Source organism: Fusarium tjaetaba (assembly GCF_013396195.1).
Source record: "Fusarium tjaetaba strain NRRL 66243 chromosome Unknown NRRL66243_c0000035, whole genome shotgun sequence".
In the NCBI taxonomy this organism is placed as follows: Eukaryota; Fungi; Ascomycota; class Sordariomycetes; order Hypocreales; family Nectriaceae; genus Fusarium; species Fusarium tjaetaba.
The window spans coordinates 306,459-323,622 of NW_023501231.1; the positions used below are offsets into that span (position 1 = coordinate 306,459).

General features: G+C 48.7%; 8 protein-coding genes across 8 annotated transcripts; 4 read left to right on the forward strand and 4 right to left on the reverse strand.

The window, feature by feature from the left end:
* Positions 1-103: 103 nt before the first annotated feature.
* FTJAE_2003 (DJ-1 domain protein) lies at positions 104-781 on the forward strand (the record flags this gene model as incomplete). Its single annotated transcript, XM_037348153.1, has 1 exon — positions 104-781. One exon carries the CDS (start codon positions 104-106, stop codon positions 779-781), a length of 678 nt encoding a protein of 225 aa, XP_037210963.1.
* Positions 782-1,086: 305 nt separating this feature from the next.
* FTJAE_2004 (short-chain type dehydrogenase) lies at positions 1,087-2,102 on the reverse strand (the record flags this gene model as incomplete). The annotated part of the gene is made up of 3 exons (XM_037348154.1): positions 1,087-1,259; positions 1,317-2,015; positions 2,069-2,102. The coding sequence occupies 3 exons, from the start codon at positions 2,100-2,102 to the stop codon at positions 1,087-1,089; spliced, it is 906 nt and encodes a 301-aa protein (XP_037210964.1).
* Positions 2,103-2,636: 534 nt separating this feature from the next.
* FTJAE_2005 (zinc-type alcohol dehydrogenase) lies at positions 2,637-3,728 on the forward strand (the record flags this gene model as incomplete). Its single annotated transcript, XM_037348155.1, has 1 exon — positions 2,637-3,728. One exon carries the CDS (start codon positions 2,637-2,639, stop codon positions 3,726-3,728), a length of 1,092 nt encoding a protein of 363 aa, XP_037210965.1.
* Positions 3,729-4,458: 730 nt separating this feature from the next.
* Positions 4,459-5,979, reverse strand: FTJAE_2006 (integral membrane protein PTH11; the record flags this gene model as incomplete). The annotated part of the gene is made up of 9 exons (XM_037348156.1): positions 4,459-4,963; positions 5,014-5,079; positions 5,126-5,180; positions 5,234-5,253; positions 5,301-5,338; positions 5,392-5,597; positions 5,647-5,694; positions 5,738-5,906; positions 5,953-5,979. The coding sequence occupies 9 exons, from the start codon at positions 5,977-5,979 to the stop codon at positions 4,459-4,461; spliced, it is 1,134 nt and encodes a 377-aa protein (XP_037210966.1).
* A 1,335-nt stretch (positions 5,980-7,314) lies between these two features.
* Positions 7,315-8,988, reverse strand: FTJAE_2007 (cytochrome P450 monooxygenase 3A19; the record flags this gene model as incomplete). Its single annotated transcript, XM_037348157.1, has 1 exon — positions 7,315-8,988. The coding sequence occupies one exon, from the start codon at positions 8,986-8,988 to the stop codon at positions 7,315-7,317; it is 1,674 nt and encodes a 557-aa protein (XP_037210967.1).
* A 665-nt stretch (positions 8,989-9,653) lies between these two features.
* FTJAE_2008 (major facilitator superfamily transporter) lies at positions 9,654-11,046 on the forward strand (the record flags this gene model as incomplete). Its single annotated transcript, XM_037348158.1, has 4 exons — positions 9,654-10,466; positions 10,514-10,775; positions 10,825-10,949; positions 11,011-11,046. The coding sequence occupies 4 exons, from the start codon at positions 9,654-9,656 to the stop codon at positions 11,044-11,046; spliced, it is 1,236 nt and encodes a 411-aa protein (XP_037210968.1).
* Positions 11,047-11,102: 56 nt separating this feature from the next.
* FTJAE_2009 (NACHT nucleoside triphosphatase) lies at positions 11,103-14,141 on the reverse strand (the record flags this gene model as incomplete). Its single annotated transcript, XM_037348159.1, has 8 exons — positions 11,103-11,194; positions 11,247-11,670; positions 12,092-12,127; positions 12,179-12,234; positions 12,377-12,554; positions 12,617-12,933; positions 12,991-13,183; positions 13,239-14,141. 8 exons carry the CDS (start codon positions 14,139-14,141, stop codon positions 11,103-11,105), a joined length of 2,199 nt encoding a protein of 732 aa, XP_037210969.1.
* A 911-nt stretch (positions 14,142-15,052) lies between these two features.
* Positions 15,053-15,763, forward strand: FTJAE_2010 (uncharacterized protein; the record flags this gene model as incomplete). The annotated part of the gene is made up of 1 exon (XM_037348161.1): positions 15,053-15,763. One exon carries the CDS (start codon positions 15,053-15,055, stop codon positions 15,761-15,763), a length of 711 nt encoding a protein of 236 aa, XP_037210970.1.
* Between the last annotated feature and the right edge of the window lie 1,401 nt (positions 15,764-17,164).

A 17,164-nucleotide genomic window follows, 5' to 3' on the forward strand; every position in this document is an offset into this window, starting at 1 on the left:
AGCTCAAGGCTTTCTAACTTTTAAACCGTATCGAAATACTACCACCGACGGCTTCTACTGGTCTTTCAAGTTTCAAGTCGCTTACTTACTTTATTCCACAATTATGTCAACCTCCGCCAAGCTCCACAACGTTGGTGTTCTTGTCTTCGACGGTGTCGATATCCTCGACTTTGCCGGCCCGATAGAGATTTTCTCCCATGTGTCTCACAACAAAAACCCGGATAATCCAGATCGCATATACAAATGCCAAACAATTGGTCGCAGCCATACAATCCGGGCTGCTGATAGTCTGACCGTCGCTGTCGACCTCTTAATAAATGAAGCCCTGCTCGACTTGCATCAATTCGACATCATCGTCGTGCCCGGGGCACCTCCCTCGATCATAACACCGCTATTGGCACCGGAAAGTCTTGAAATGCAGCTCGTTGCCGCTTTCGCAGAGCTTCAGCCTAGAAGCTGTGTGGAAAAGCCTCGCGTCTTGTTCTCCGTCTGCGTCGGTGCTTTTTTCCTCGGTGCAGCGGGGGCTTTGGATGGGCTGAGCGCTACGACACACCATAGAGCTTTGGAGAGGCTGGGACAAATATGCCGCGCTGTAGGAAAGGAGCCGGCTTCTATTGTCCAAAACAGATTTGTAGACGGGGGCCTCAGCAAGAATAAAGCTGTCTCAGTTGTTACAGCAGGCGGTATCAGTAGTGGATTGGACGCGGCACTGCATATCGTAGGCACACAAACATCAAAGGATATGGAACAATTTATCAGAAGAGTTATGGAATACTCTTGAGAGAGAGTATTGATTATTCCTGTGAACGGCGCATCTTATTAGGCAACCAGAATGTTATACCTAATTACTGATGCAGGTCGCCTTCTTATAGTAGGGGAAAGAATCGTTACCCCTGAGCTTCAGCAGCATCACCACCAGTCTATCGATTACATCAAGGCACACTATATCTGGTTACAAACTACCTTATGAAAATAAAAAGCTATATATCGATTATCATCGATGGCTACTCTATAGTAAGCAGAGTTTTGTGGTGAGCTTCTAGAGCGAATGGAACACAGAACCTGCTTGTCAGAAACCACCGACAACTAAATACTTAATTTAACCTTAAGCCTATCTCCTTGTACGATCCATTCTTTCTTCTCTATTAGTTTGGGGAGATCTCGTGTCACATTGATATATCGACCAGCCAGCCAATCTCTCTTCTCAGATGTCAAGTAAACAATAGAGTCACCTGCTAGTTCTGGTTTATCAGCAAACGCTGAAACGAACTGTCAGTATAGTAGGATGTTGACCAGATGGATATCATTGAACTTACCTTTACTTAGTTCTGGAGATTGAGGCCACTGTTGCAACACCATATCGGTGGCTACACTGCCTGGATGTATGGAGTACACCAACAATCCTTTGTCTCCATACTCCGCGGTAGCAAATTCGGCTAATCGAAGGGTGGCCAGCTTGCTGATCTGATATCCACTCAAGGTCGGCGAGACGCAATGCGCACCGATGCTACTGACGTTGACGACAGTCTTCTTGCCTTCGGAACTTAGCAACAGCGGAATGAACGCATGCAAGACTAAATACAGCCCCTTGGTGTTGATGTCAAAGTTCCGCGCCCACTCCTCATGATCACTATCAACAATGTTCCCATCGCCTGCGAGGATCCCAGCGCTATTGACCACAATGTCTAGACGACCGAATTCGGAGCGGATCCTTGCAGCTGCGCCATCTACACTGGCAGGATCTGAGACATCCATGTTGAGTTCCAGGACCGTTGGTCGCTTACGGCCTGCTTTGGAAGCAGCGTCAATAATCGAGGCCGAAGAACTGGAAAGGTCAGAGCGTGCTCCAATGGCGATGTGAGATGCGCCTGCTTTGGCAAACGAGATGGCCATGGCGAGGCCAAGCCCTCGACTTGCGCCAGTGATGAGGACTGCTACACCGTCGAAATTGAAGTTGGATGGCGAAATGGCGTCGTATGTGTCATTGTGTATCTCAGTGCTAACGTCACCGTCAACTGCCAGATGATCAGAACTCTTAAGTCGTTTAGACTTGCTATGTGACGGTTACCTGGGCCTTGGGTGTCTCTTCCTGACGAGAGCATCTTTCTAATAATATTGGGCAAAGAAGTTTAAATGTTAGGGCTTTGTAATAGGGTGGAGCAGAAGATGTAACATTCGCAATGTGACCAAGGCCCAGTCACTGAGGACCTTTTGTGCCCCCATGTCTTATACATATTCCAAGTACGGGAACCCGGGCGTTACGAGCTACCCGTCATAATATCCCATACGAGTAGGTCAAAGGTACCCGCGGTGGGATCGGGGTCGAAACCGTGTATTTAGTCTAATCCGCTCCGCTATACATACGCCTCAGGAACCCAGGTTAGCGAGCTCCGTCGAAACTCCGCTTCGGATTCAGCGTATTGCGGAGTGGGTTAGGATGCGGAGGGTTAACGTGTCAGGTATCTGGATCGACACTGCGGACTTTAATTAGCCTATGTAGATCACTGAGTATGAATCTATTTAAGGAATTCAAAACCAAGTTTTCAGTGTTTATTTAAGCTTACAGCCACAAGTATCAATTAAGAATAATACACCTTCAATCACTTATTCCTCTGAACAACTTATATCGCTCAAGCATGGCTAACTTACCGACCAAAAGTACAGCCCTTTGCGCCAACGAAGAGGGTAAAATCGTTATTCACGACCTTCCGTTCCCTGAGCCTCAAGAAGGAGAGATTCTCATCAAAGTCTTATACTCCGGCGTTAATCTATCTGACGTACGAAGTGTCGCATTCTTTGGCCTTAAAAACTATGCTCTTGGCGGTGAATTCTGTGGAGAGGTTCTCCAGTCATCCAGCCTTACCTCTACACCCTTCAAAGCCGGCGATATCGTAGCTGGTATAGTGGCTGCGGGGAGGTCTCGGGATCCCCGCCATGCTGCCCACCAGGAGTACATCACCGTTGAGCCCGACTGGGTCTTCAAGGTGCCTGAAAACTTGCCTCCTCAAGCCGCTGCTGGTCTTTCCATCGTTGTGCAGACGGCCAGTAATGCACTCTTCAATCATCTCGGGCTCCCACTCCCGCCGAGTGTTGCAGATGGTACCATTGATGAAGGGGCTTCTTCTCCTGAGGGGACGCTCGTCGTTTGGGGCGGCGCAACGGGCGTTGGCATGGCTGCCATTCAGCTTGGACGGGCTAGTGGTGTATCTTCAATCGTGGCAATCGCATCAGCTAGGCGGCATGACTTCCTAAAGCCCCTAGGTGCGACTTATCTCTTTGAATATCACGATCCAGACGTTATTGAAAAGGTCAAGAAGACCCTGCAAGGAACTAAGGGAACAATCTGGGGTTTCGATGCACTTGGAAGCGTTGAGAACCCTATATCACAAGAACTCCTCAAAAGCGCCATCCCGCCTCACGACAAAGTCCGACTGGCCACAGTACTACTAGCCCCTCACGAGGGCTTCGAAGCTGTCTTGGCGAGTCGACAATTCCATGTTGAGTTCAGTCTACCAGATGGTACTACTCTGAGGTTCCATAAGGACGAGACCCTTGCCAACAGGCATTGGAGAGGTTTTCGCTGGGTAATTGACAATTACGGCGGGGATTATAAACCAACACCGGTCAGAGTTCTTGAAGGATCAGGTAAAGATGCTATTTTTGAGCTCCATAAGATGTGGCATATGAACAATTTTGGAAAGGTGGTGCTTAAGCACCCTTTGGTCTAAGGACTATGGAGAATCTTTGGTCTTTGACTTCATGAAAGTACTATCTAGCTATGGCTATCAACAGTTCATAGTCTTTGTCAGTCTATCTCTTCTCTCGTGCGATGCATGAGAATAGCCAACAGATACATGGGATGCAGCAATCAAATCTCGCTTACCCTTGCTCGTCGAACTCGCTCTCCTGGATGGAGCATGTGGATTTTATAAATTACAAACCGTTAGTTACCAGAACCAGCCTTCCAAGTTTCGTATCAGATGCAGCACTATAAAACATAAGACGCATAGGCTTTGCCACGAAATCACCAACGGAGACTATTTTTAAGATTCTTTCCATTATCTGGACAAGTCCAAGATCCTAAAATCACTGCAACTTCTGTTCTGCGGAATCTATCCCTTTGATACATTCATCCCAGCACTTAAGGCATAAGCATGTAGATAACTCACAGTCACGATTTTCCAGCCTCTTCTGATCAAAAAAAGCTGATCCTCAACTTTCCTTTCAACGTCAGCAATTAGCCGCTCTTATCCTGCGAAGCTCGAAGTGAAGTCGCTCCCAGGAGCTTTAGGGAGGAACTTCTTATGAGGTCGCTCACGTCTTTTATTCCAACAGCGATAAATATAGCCTACGCTTCTGGCGAAGGCAAACGATATTGATCACGCGACCTCGGTCGCCGATGGCAGGCAACTTGAACTCTAATTATGCATTGATAACTTTACTATAGCCTTTTCATCCTTAAACTGGAGATTCTGCATGCACAGATGCTTGTGAAGCCCCATTTCTGTCTCCATACCATGACCTCCCGTCATAGGTATTCACATCATGGCTGACATGATACGACTTGGACACAACAATGTCAGCCATCCTCACAGTCTTCGAAACAATCGAGTCCTGGCTTCCCCTAGCACTCGGTCTCGATCCGTCATTAATACTCGGCGTAAGCTCATACGGCCCCGAGATATCCTGCGTAAGCGTTCTATTACCACCCCTCGTCCCGTGGGTAGTCGTCCGATACGAGGAAGTAATCTCACTCGGAGCATTGCCGTTCCAAAAGGACTTTGAGAAAATGGGTCGAAGAATGGGAATGTTGACGGTGAGAATTCCAACGATGGTTTCGCGAACGCCCCATGCGTTGATAGTTAGTGCAGATGGGTTTGCGGAGAGTGTGAGGACGACGCGGGTTATAGCTGCGGCGATTACGAATGCTCCTGAGGAGAGGAGAAGGCCGATGACGAGTTTTCTGGGAGTGTTAGAATGAGTTTGAGGGAGGAGAGAGGAAAGGAGACGGACTTGCGGAAGGGGACTTGGAGTTTCCAGAGCAGAGGCAATGGAATTCCGAGGATGAGAGCGTCGGTCCTAGAGAGTTAGAAGTGTTTGTAGAAGTAAGTGAATGGTTTCTTACAGGACGTTTAGGATTGTTGTCACTAGAAAGTTTTGCATTTTGAAGGAGCATTTATCTGCGAGACATGTCAGTTTACTAGCCAGTGTCCTGTAGCTCAGTACGACAAACCTCCGGGATCAGGCACAACCCTGAGATGGCGTCAGCTTAACTCATCTATGCAAGTTTCTAAACTTACTGCCAGTTCTTCTGAGTGGGGAAACATCCAAACGTAATCTACACTCAATCAGCTCTGCCCTCAGCCTATACTTGAGAGAGACCTTGCTTACTGTGAGGAATACAGCGAGATAAGACACAGCGCACAGGATCGACACAGTCTTGACAAACATATTATGCCACGTCCCAATCGTCATTCTCGAAAAGAAGCATAGCATTGTTCCCTTGAGAGACCAAATGAGTGCTGTGTATGCGTACCAAGCTGCAAGTTCGAGTTTGGAACCTGTTTCGTATTCGTGGATCTCATCTTGGGTGAGAGCTTTCGAACGTGAGTTTGCGATATTTTGTAGGGGATCGGGAGTACCTACTGCTTGATTTTGCTGCGACGCCAGCTTCGATGTTGGTGCCGAGATAATCTGTTGAATTAGTGAGGCCAAGATGTAACTGGCAGGAACATACAGATTAGATATACTGTAAACGCATCAACAGCGTAGAATATCAGAACAAGAACAGAAAAGAAATCATCGCCTTGTAAGCCCCTCCACCCAACGGTCTTGAAACGAACTGCAAAACGCGAGAAGAGAATAAGCGTGCCGAAGACATAAAGTGTCCACGACTCGATAATGAACTAATCTCATCAGTCAATTCCAGCCATAATAATCAAAGTCACATACCGACGGCCTATCTTCAATCTGAGGCATATTTCACAACAAACTGAAAAACACAAAACGGAGCAAGGAAGACAACCGAACATACAAGCAGACAGGGAACCCATCCATCTTTATTACAGAAGCTAAAGCTGTATGAACCACGAGCTAACACAAATGCCCCTATCACATCGGATCCAAGCGGCTTTGACGATTCGCGGCTGCATATGACTAGATCCCGGAAGGGAATAGGGCTGACACTCCAACCTGAGGTAGATTTGTTTCACCCTCTGTACTGTGCACGCGATGGACCGTGGAATACTGAACCCAAATAAGATTTCTACACCGTTTCTTGTAAATTAAATGCATGTTGGTGATAAGTTCTTTGAAGCGGCATTTGTTTCACGAGTGAACGAAACAAATTCCTCAAGATTTTGAAGTGCCGATCTCCTTCGGGATTGGCGAGTCATGGATCTGCGCTCGGGAATCTAGATCGCGGGAGAAAGCGGAGACGATTCATGATCGATCACTTTTGACTCGGTAAGCTTCTTAATTGAGATTTTTTCTCTATGAACGACATGCCCAAATGGGTAGTCAATAGACTTCCAACAAAACATCTTTTCCTCATTGACAAATTAACTTTATTATCTCGCCAGGATGTTGACTTATAGGAAGTTTACCACAGCGAGGCCTGTAGCAGTAATCTTGGCAAACGTCACTGAAATTTTGACTCGACAATCCTGACCTCATAGCTTAGCCCCAGATTAACTGCACCACGTTTCATATGTCGACCGTCTCAAACTCAATTGGTCTACTTTCAGCCTCTGAGAAGTGGCTTGGTCCAGACCGAAGCATCTTTAATTTCTTTGGGGGTTTGTGGCTTGGCTAGCTCGTTGGATAACCCGCCTTTGCCGATAGGTGGTCTGGGAGGTGGACCGGCGACTGATTTATGTGTGCTTGGTTTGTATCATTGGTGATTTATTTTGGTGTAGGATCATTGAAAGTTGAAGAAATAAAGATTGTAATCTTTTGTAGTAAGTGGTGAGAGCTGTTCGAGACGCGATGGCCTGGCTCTTCAGGATAGCTCTTTGAGGGCGGCTTGATTCAGCTCGTGGGACATAACCAACAAGAACAGCCCATAAATATGAGAGAGGGACTCGGCGGTCAGACAAAATTTGTGGGTCGTCCCATGATTGTTTATACCGCAGGGATCCGGAGGAGGCTCGGAAGGACCTTGACATTTCAACACTGACTACATGCTTCCTAGCTGTCTCAGCCCCGAGCCAGACAAATACTCTGCTACAAATGTGAAGAGACTACAACTTGAACAAGGTCTGTATATGAGAGTATGAAGCAAGAACTGCAATAAAAGGACCTTGAACAGTCAGCTCACCACCCAGGAACCAACTCCACGCTCAACTTCCACCCCGAGAGGATCTTGAACAGCGTCAACGCAAAATCATCACCAATCTCCCTCCCCTCATCCGACCCATTCTGCAAATCAACAGGAGTAAACTTGTACCGTCCAACAAGACTAGCAACAAAACACGACAGTTGATCTCTGGCGTATTGCTCACCGACACAACGACGCGGACCACCCCCAAACGTCAGAAACGAGTATGCATGGTCGGCTCCACCGCTAGGATTATCCAGCCATCGCGATGGATTGAATACCCTAGCGTCATATCCCCAGTGTGCAGGATCACGGTTCAGAGCCCATGGTGAAAAGACAATCTTTGTGCCTTTGGGGATTCGCTCTCCTGCAAGCGTGATATCCTGTGTTGGCTCGCGCCAGAGGAGTGTGTTGATGGAGTGGTAACGAAGCACCTCGTTTGTAACAGCGTTGAGATATTTCAAGCTGTGCAATTGAGATTGGCTGACATCTGATCGAGGAGATGCTATATGCTCTCTGATCTCTGCTCGAAGGCGGTCTTGCATATCAGGGTGTCGGGAGAGCAAGTGAATAGCCCAGCACGTAGAACCAGCCACGGTCTCTGTTGCAGCAGCAAAGAAGTGAACAGTCTGCTCAACCAAATCCTGATGCGAAAAGTGCCCAGTCTGCATAAGCAGTGTGAGCATATCCGGATCAGACCTTGCCACATATTTCTCAATATTCCGCTCGTGGTCTGTCGTTATATCCTCTGCCGTGGCACGGACTAGAGCCATGATACTATCGATTGTCTTGACCGCTCGCAAAGGCAGCTTCAGCGCGATCTTGGGCCCAATGAGGGATGCTGCACGAAGAGTCATCTGGCCTCGCTTGGTTGTCTTGAACATCTCGATGTAAGCTTTACCAAAGCGGACCTTGGGATCAGAGGAACCCTTCGTGCTCTCACGTGATGTGACTCTCTGAAGGGTCTGGAACTCGGTGCTGAAGCCAAAACGACCGATAATGTCGATGCTTGCTGCCGAGACAAGTTCGATAATGGCTACAACGCCGTGTGGGGCAAATGGCTCGCGCTTTATGTGTTGTGGGAGGAGATCGATGGCGTCGACGGCCAAGCTCCAGATGGTAGGGAACCACTTCTTCATCTGGGCAGGGCTAAACACCGGATTGAACCTCTTGCGAGCTTGTTTATGCTGATTGCCCTCCTGGATGAGCAACCCATGGCCAGCGATGTTGTTCGCCAAGATCCACTGAAGCTCAGGCTTGATAGTCTTGTAGGCATTTGAGGAAAGCAACTCCTGCGCAGCTTCAGGGGAGGCGACGTAGATACGCTCCTGGTTGAAGACGCCCATGTATCTGATAAGGCCACGGTGTGGGAGTTCATCCATCCATGTTTCTATCTCCGAGACTTTGGGCTCGTGTATGAGACGGAGTAAAAGGGGGCCTTGCTTGGGAGAAGGGAGATGTTTGAGGGGGCTGAAATGGGGTTTGATGAAGAGGCGGTTGATGCAATATAGTACTGTGGCTACCACTGCGAGAATGGGTAATACCCATGATGGCTTGGTGAGGTATGTTGATAGTGACATCGTAGAAGGGTAGGTAGCTGTGATACTGTTGTTGGTATGTCTCCTTGGAGTGAGCAGGATATCAGCTGCGAGAGGCAGTAGAGACATCATTTTATGTACACCTATGGCGCAAGCGATTAAACGCCAGAACGGATCTGCCGAGAGTCGGGCATCTTCCATCAAGACCCTATCATCTTAGTCTGTCGCAGTTCTTCCTCCAAGCTTAGTAAAAATTGAGTAAGTGTCTCAAAGAACTCGTAGTTCACCTCATCACAGCGACCTGCATGAAAACTAAGATAAACACGGCCACAATAACCTAAAAACCCCAGGTTGTACCACTTCCAGTTCCTTGATCACACACGAAGGGATTTCTAATGAGACATGAAGGGGTCTCCTGACGTCAATGAATATGCTTGATTTTACAAAAAATGACAAGATCTTCTCCCGTCACGGCGATACAACCCGGATGTTCCCCGAGGTCCTATTCCACCCACCAAAGCGAGGTATTTCACTGTTTTATAGGGCCAGCACTAGAGTGTTCGTGAAACCCTCGCTCGAGTTGAGGTTACATGCTCGCTTATGACCCCAGATTACGATATTTGTCGGCCCCACATGGAAGGGTAGTCCCTAGTGCTGTAACTTTGGAAATCCGGGGTATCAGGGCAGTTTGAGGGTCATGTACAAATACGTTGACGATAATGCTACTACCCTGTTACCGACAGACTATTCTCCATCACCTCCAAGTCCATTCTTCTCATTTCGCAGTACATATCAAAATGCACAATCAAACGCCCAACGATATTGAGAACTCCATCTCCCTCGATGAATCCCAAAGTCCATCAGCAATTCCAGATGGCCTAAAAGAAGAAGACAGACCAGTCAATTGGTCTTCCTCCAAAAAATGGTCCATCGTGGTCAGCACCTCTCTCGCAACCTTTATCGTCTCCTTCGGCAGCAGTGTCTACTCAGCTGCAATCCCCCACATCCAAGCCCGATTCAGCGTCTCATCCAATACGGCCCTACTAGGCATAACACTCTACGTTATCGGCTTCGCCCTTGGTCCGATGGCATGGGGTCCCGCATCGGAACTCTACGGCAAGCGACGACCCCTGTTCCTAGGCTACGCCATCTTCTGCATCTGCCAACTCCCCTGCGCCCTCGCTCAGAACATATCTCCGCTCTTGACGTTTCGATTCCTCTCTGGTCTAGCTGGTTCTTCGAGCCTAGCTATTCTGGGGGGTATGTACGTCGACTTCCTCAGCCGACCTGCTGAGCGAGGAATTTCGACGGCGGTTTTCAGCGTTGCGACGTTTTGCGGACCGACTGTTGGACCTATCGTTGGAAACCTGGCGACACTCAAGTTGGGCTGGCGCTGGACGGCGTGGCTTACTCTGATAGGAGGTGTCGCCTTCGGCAGTGTCGCGTTTGTTCTTACCCCTGAAACGTCCGAGGTGGTGATACTGCGCCAAAGATCCAAGGGGAATACCTCGGTTAGCCCATCTCGGATATATCGTCCAGAACGGGGCATATCGACATTCGTGCAGAGCTACTTTACGAAACCAGTCAGGATGTTTGTGCGGGAGCCAATAGTAAGTTAGCTACCCCGGCATTCGGAAACCTTATTGATGATCTGCAGCTCATCTTCTTCACCATTTACATGAGTCTCGCTTATGGAATTATATACCTCACGTTTACTATGTACCCTCTTGCATTCGTCACAGGCCGCGGATGGTCCCGTATGGACGGAAGTCTTCCGTTTATCGGGATGACCATTGGCGTTGTCCTGGCTTGTATAGGGATCGCTCTGCATAGTATCTACTATATCCAGCAAAGCCGAGTCCATGTGCCGGAACGACGTCTGCCGCCCATGATTGCCGGGTCAATCCTCCTATCAGCAGGTACACACTAAACTGCCCTATTTCCAAATCCCTGTCTTACATATTCTAGGCATCTTCTGGTTTGGCTGGACCTCTAGCAGGTCTATCCATTGGCTGGCACAAGCTTCCGCCGGAATCTTCCTTGGCAGCGGCTCTATCCTGGTCTTGATGTCTGGCGTCATCTACTTGATTGAGGTATATCTCATTCACGCCAATAGCGCTCTGGCAATTAATAATTTCCTACGTTGTGTCATAGCTGCTACCTTTCCTTTATATGCTACAGACTTGTTAGTGGATGTGGGGCTAGGTGTTGGTAGCACGGTTATCGGCTCCATCTGTCTGGTGCTCTCACCCATTTCCTTTCTTTTCTGGCGATGTGGTCGGACTATCAGACAGTGGTCGAAGTTTGCGGAGGATTGAATTCGCTGAAAGCTCCCTGTCTATGCCTAACGTCACATAAAAAAAGGCATGGGTGGTTACTCATTAACCTACCTAACCGAGGTTGAACGAGAGGACGGATACCAAAACAGCCAAGAACTGTGAGGTAGAAATCAAGGATGTCCTGAAAGAACAGCCCTAGAGCATATTTCAAGCGCTCATTGTTCTTAAACAACGGAACAAATTCTTTGAATCGAGGAAGAATAGACCCCATATTCTTCATGACCCCAAGAATTGCATCGAAAGAAGCGACGAGGTTACTTGAAACCTGAAGTAAAAGGTTGATCGATCCCCAGATGAGAGCCAGAATATCTGGTTTGACCTGGACAAAGACCTCAATTACGCCAGCGTATTCTTGCAGTCGCTCGATACAAGGTCCAATCCTCTTCAAGCCTCGTAGTCGCTTATTGCTTGCCTGGTCCTTTTGGAGCCGCTCTGTGTAGTCCCAAATGTCGTCAATCGTGGTGGCTTTTTGAGACTACAATTTGGTCGCCAGTTTTCTCACCGCCCGGCGAGGCAGACTTTCCAATCAGGCTCTAGGTTCTGGGTGAGGCAGACTGCATTTTTAGTCTACCTGCTTGTCTAGTCCACTCGCTTATCATGTACGTTAGCTATCATAGTCATGTTGTACTCTGCAGCGAGGTACAAAATGGAAGTTTTTAATAGCTCACGGGATAAACAACATTGATCTTCCAAACATGACTTAAAACTGAATACCTAAACCCATCATTGATCAATCATTCATCATTACCCCCAGCACGACTGGCGTATCCTTTGGGAAGGATATGATTGCCAAACTAACTCTCAGGAAAGACAAATTCACCATCCTCATTACGACGGAGCTAGAAGCTGGTTAATACCGGCGCTAGATTATTAAGTGTGGGAATATTGTGACATACACCAACAAAGGCAGCACCTGCAAGTCTCGAGATAGCCTGCCAACAGTTAACATCAACTCTAAGCAAACTAAAGCTTAAAGAACATACCGCAGAGTATGTAAAGATTGGATCCTCTTCGTCGAGCGGGATATCAAGCTGCTGATCTGACCTTTGTGTTAGAAGATATTATGCTCCCTTATATCGTAAACCTCAAAACCCACAAGATGTGATATGAAGAATTTTTTTCAAATCCAGATCGGACTGTAGACTTCTCAGGAAGCGAATGGCTCCGGCGTCGTTACCCACTTGAGAGATCTGGAAGAGCACGTCTTGGTCTGGTCAACTCTTGCGGTTCCGGCGTAAACACATCGATGAGAGAGTAAGTCTTACGCTTTTCCCCAACCCTCGTCTTGTCGCGATCTTGAAGAAGTGCCTTGCACGCTTGGATCTCCTTTTTGAACTGGTCTCTGTCCTCGCCTTGGGGCTAATGCAGAAATGGGTCAGACTCTAGTCTCTGCTTGTATGACGCCGAGGTCCGCTACTTACATCTCCATCAGTTATGATACAGATCAGGACAGGCCGGAAAGTGCCTTTGGAATGTAGCTTGGGGTACACGAAACGGTCCAGTATCTTGCGCCGCAGTTGGGTGCCGAGAGGGGTCTTTCCATGGTTTCTGATGTTTGCAATCAGTTCTCGTGCTTCTTCTGCAGTGGAAGCGGTATCGTCTCGTGGGCTGCCGTTCAGAAACTCGATCCGGACCGACGGCGTGTTGTCGTAGATGTTCTCAACATCGACAATGCTCCCACTGATATGCTGGAGCTGTTCGCCTCTCTCTGGTTCCCAGTCGATGGACTTGGAATTATCTTGTCAAATCTATTAGTAGGGCAGAGGTAATTGCCCGTTGCTGGAACTTGACTTACCTAGGAAGAGGATGGTGTCGAACAATGCCAACACCAAGAGGTCGTCCAGATATTCATCCCTATACTCATCGTTGGCGAGAATCTTGGCTCCCCAGTCAGCGGCGTTCATAGCAATGCTCTTTAGCGTTTCGTCTTTGTGAAAGCCGGCCAGCTGTGTTTTGTTGTACTTGGTGAGGAACTGGTACGCGTGCATCTAGGTCGCCCAAATTAGTGATAAGCTGCAGGAATGGAGAACCTCAAATACACACCTGTCGAACCGACGTGAATCCCAATTTTTGGGCTTGCTCTTTCTCCTTGGATACGCCGGCTGGGGCGCGGGCTGGCTGCTGTTGGGGAGCTCGTGGTTGTGGTGGTGGTACTGGAGAACTCCCTGAGAAAAGCTTCTGAAGTGTGGCTTCTGATATGTGGCTCCGTCCTTGGAAATAGCCATCCCCGGTTTCAGTTACCATGACCTGAGGGTTTTCGCCCTTCTTGGCATTTTTGAAGTCGATCGTGGCCACTTTGGCGGTGGTAGGGGGGAGGACTAGACCCTCGGGAGTCCCGCGATCCGTCACCTTGATACACATGGTCGCGGAAGGTTTGATGGTATACAGCTTGTCCTTCTTGTAGGGTACGGCAGCGATCGGAATAGGGTCAGGAAGCTCCTGTGTGTTGTCTTCTTCGTCAATCTCCTCAGTGATGAGACGCTGGGCAAGGCCAACCACATAGGACTTTTTGCGGTTGGTTGGGGCTCTTCTGCATTTGATGCGGATTGCACCCTTGGGAGCGTAAGTTAGGGATTCTTCTTCAAGGTCGTTTCCCTTTGCAATCCTGATGTCGACCTGACCATCATCCCAGTCAACCAAGGCCACAAATCCATCTGCCTTCACAGACCCTAGGTTCACAGGCACGCTCTTGGTGCGTTCGATTCTCGGGTGAGCACCGGATGTGCAGGTCCCTACAAAGGCAAAGTACTCATATTTGAACGTCATGGAAGTGACGGAGTCGTAGGTTATTGTGTCGGTGACAGCGAAAGTGGGAGTCATCAGCTCTCCTGGTTGGATAGTGAGGCTACTGTTCTCGTCGACCACCACAGGGGGTAGTGCGACCATACAGTAGGAACGAGCAGTGTCAGTGCTGTATTGGTTCTTGATCTTGACCGTGAATGCCATGGCTGCTGATTGAACGCACTCAAACGTGCTCTTTGGAGTCGACAACTGGTGGGCTATGAGCCTGATCGCGGAGTATTGCGAGAAAGACAGAAACGAAACGCAGAATGATTGAACTGGTAATCCTCGGGGGTCAAGGTCATATGCTGATAGCAAGATGTATGGGGAGGGGTGACGTGTTGCTATGCTACGAGCAGCAGGCCATGTCCTCAACGACGGGCAGAGTGTGGTAAGCCCTTCGTCGGCTCCCCCGATTGCACTTTCGACAAGGAAGTACATCCAAAATACCGTGCTTATCAATCCATGACTGTATGAAAGCAGTCATATGCCGGCGGCTTATGAATCAGGTAGGCATGGATAACTGCAGGTAAGAATGAGGCGTGTTACATTCTTAGGCAGGCTGAGAGTATTTCCCGCAACGTCCCTTTCAAGTTCATAATCTACATGACTAGGATAAGCTCAGTCTTAACCACCACACCGCCTATACGAAAGTTCCCATGCAATGGCACCTATTGGGTACTTCCCTCAGCCGCTTGAAGCCACGCCTCTACGTGTCTGCTGCATCTGAAAGGAAAGAAAAGTCGAGACTCTCAATGCAATTTAGCCGCTTTGGCGTTAGGTAGCTCTGAACCCGCTGCAACCTCACAGTTGAGTCGGTTGCAGGACTTTCTGAGAACTGATATATCTTGCCCGGTTGAGCAAGTCCCGGTTAGAAGCCACTGATAAATAGAAGTTTGTAATATGGAATGCAAGCGTGCGTCTTCCTTTACACAGGGTATTCCTTGAAACTGTTTGATAACCAGTTTATAAATCTCCTACACGTCTAGTTTACTCTCTGGTTTTCATCAACCACTACTGCCTCTCCCAAATCACTCTACAAGCCTTGACACTCAACCCTCCAAACCATCATCACCATGTCGAACCTATACACTGTCGAAGTCACCAACAACTCGGGCAGTGCGGGCAAGGTATACAACCTCTTTTCGGCCAAGTCCGTCATCCAGGGCGGTGGGAACACTACGGACACTACCAAGTCGATCGTGTGGTTCCGATCCAGAAAGCTTACTGCCGGAGGACAAGTCTCCTTCAGATTTGACAACTCTTTCTACGGATTCATGGGCTCCGTCTCAGGCTCCTCCGGCCTCGGCACCGGTTGTATCATCGATACACAAACTTACAAGAAAATCACTCTCGGAACGCAGACACGGGATGGGACTATTCTCGTCCTAGATGGGGACTCTTCCTTTGAAGAAACCAACCCGGATGACGAGAACCCGGCTCCGGGGAACGGCCAATTCTCTATTGCAACTAGCAGTACACTCCAGCCGTACAACGATGTCATCGGGGTGGCCCGTGGGAAGTCCTTGGGGGCAGGTATCACGCCAGCACCAGTCAACTGCGTCCCTCTGAAGGCCGGCGTGACATACACCTTCACTATCAACAGCTCGGTTTATGTCAAGGCTGCCTCTCTCACTGAAGGATCCGTCCAGCCTGCTCTTGATGGGGACAAGGAAGCAATTCAGGTCAAGTTTCCAGCTGGGAAGAAGAAAGCGTCTGTGGTTGAAGACAGCAACGGCAAGCTCACTGTCACCTACTCTCCTGGGAACGAGTACGGTAACGAGTAAGAATGGCGACCACTTGGATCACCAGGCATCTCTAGTATGGTAGTGTCATGGCCAGCAAGACTTCCATGGCTGATGTCTGTGTTTGAAGGAAGGGAAAGCAGTCATTACCTTGTTGCTGTACACGATTCTGATAAATGCTACTACACACGATCCTTACAAATGAAGCTTTGTTGAGTGAGCATACATACTTCATGAGGCCGTAACTGATAGAGGCTCTGTAGGCAGCTGGTGCACCTCGTTGTTTGCTGCAAATGTGATCAAAGCCCGATCTTTTCCCTAGGAGGTTAGACTTTCGTGATGTACGTCCATTTTAGGACCTGGCTTGGCTGCTGCCGAATCTGTCATATCATAAAACGCATGACGAACGGAAGGACAATAGAAAACTGTAGGATAATTTGCATGATGTCTGAGGAAAGTGAAGCTACAAGCCCCTCAATCGCCCCCGCCCGAACCCTCACTTCTTTGACCGGCTGCAGATCTAACAAGCGGTAATCACGCCAGACACTTGCACGGTTACAGGCAGATGATATGATACGTATGCTCAGGCTGTGGTATGGGACAGACGGCAACAATCCACCAATAAAGGCGATTTTTCAACGTAGTGAAGAGGAGCAGGCATCAGTTGCCTTGGACAAGATTATCGAAAAGTCGGCGATGAGAGGAGGCTCAACTGCAAACAGGTGGGCAGCTGACAGCTACCTGCAGTCACTCACCCCGCATCGCCGTCAGCATCCAATGGCTGCTAGATATCTGCTCGGACCGTGCAGGCCACCTGGCCCCAGATGAGATGCGCTGTCTATCCAAGAGTGAAGATTCTTGCTACCATCGCAGGTATTCGGCGGAACCGAGCTTTCTTTTTGCCTCACGCAAGAGGTGGGTTCGATTGCCTGAATGCCGCCGTTGCAAGGGTTTGCTGTCAGGCTGGCTGCGAACGGCCCCTCCCGGATCTAATGTCTCGTTATGATGCACGTCTCGAGTAACTCAAAGAGGGTCCTTAAACCATTGACCACCGCTTAGGTCTCCTTCAAATGTAGCATACCTACAAAGCCATTCAAGCGCCCTCGCAGCCCCTCGGTAAGCCCATCAGCTCGCCTAAAGTCGACGTGCAGTTCAGACGGCAGAGGAGTGCATGATCTTTGACGTTGCAGCAGATTCAGGTAGGCTCTGCTATACGCAACACCTGCAATGCCGCATGAGTCATTTGTTTATTTTGAAGATACTGTCAACCATCCAATAGGCTCTATACAATCTGCAAGGTGCGGGCCGGCTTGCCCTATAATCTGACAGGTTAAGCGATGGTGTTTCAGCTACCCACGCAACCGTCAGTGTTGCTGCTTTTGACTGAGATAAGGCAATAATGATGGCCAAGTATTTCTAATCCTGCTGCACTTGGTGTCAAGG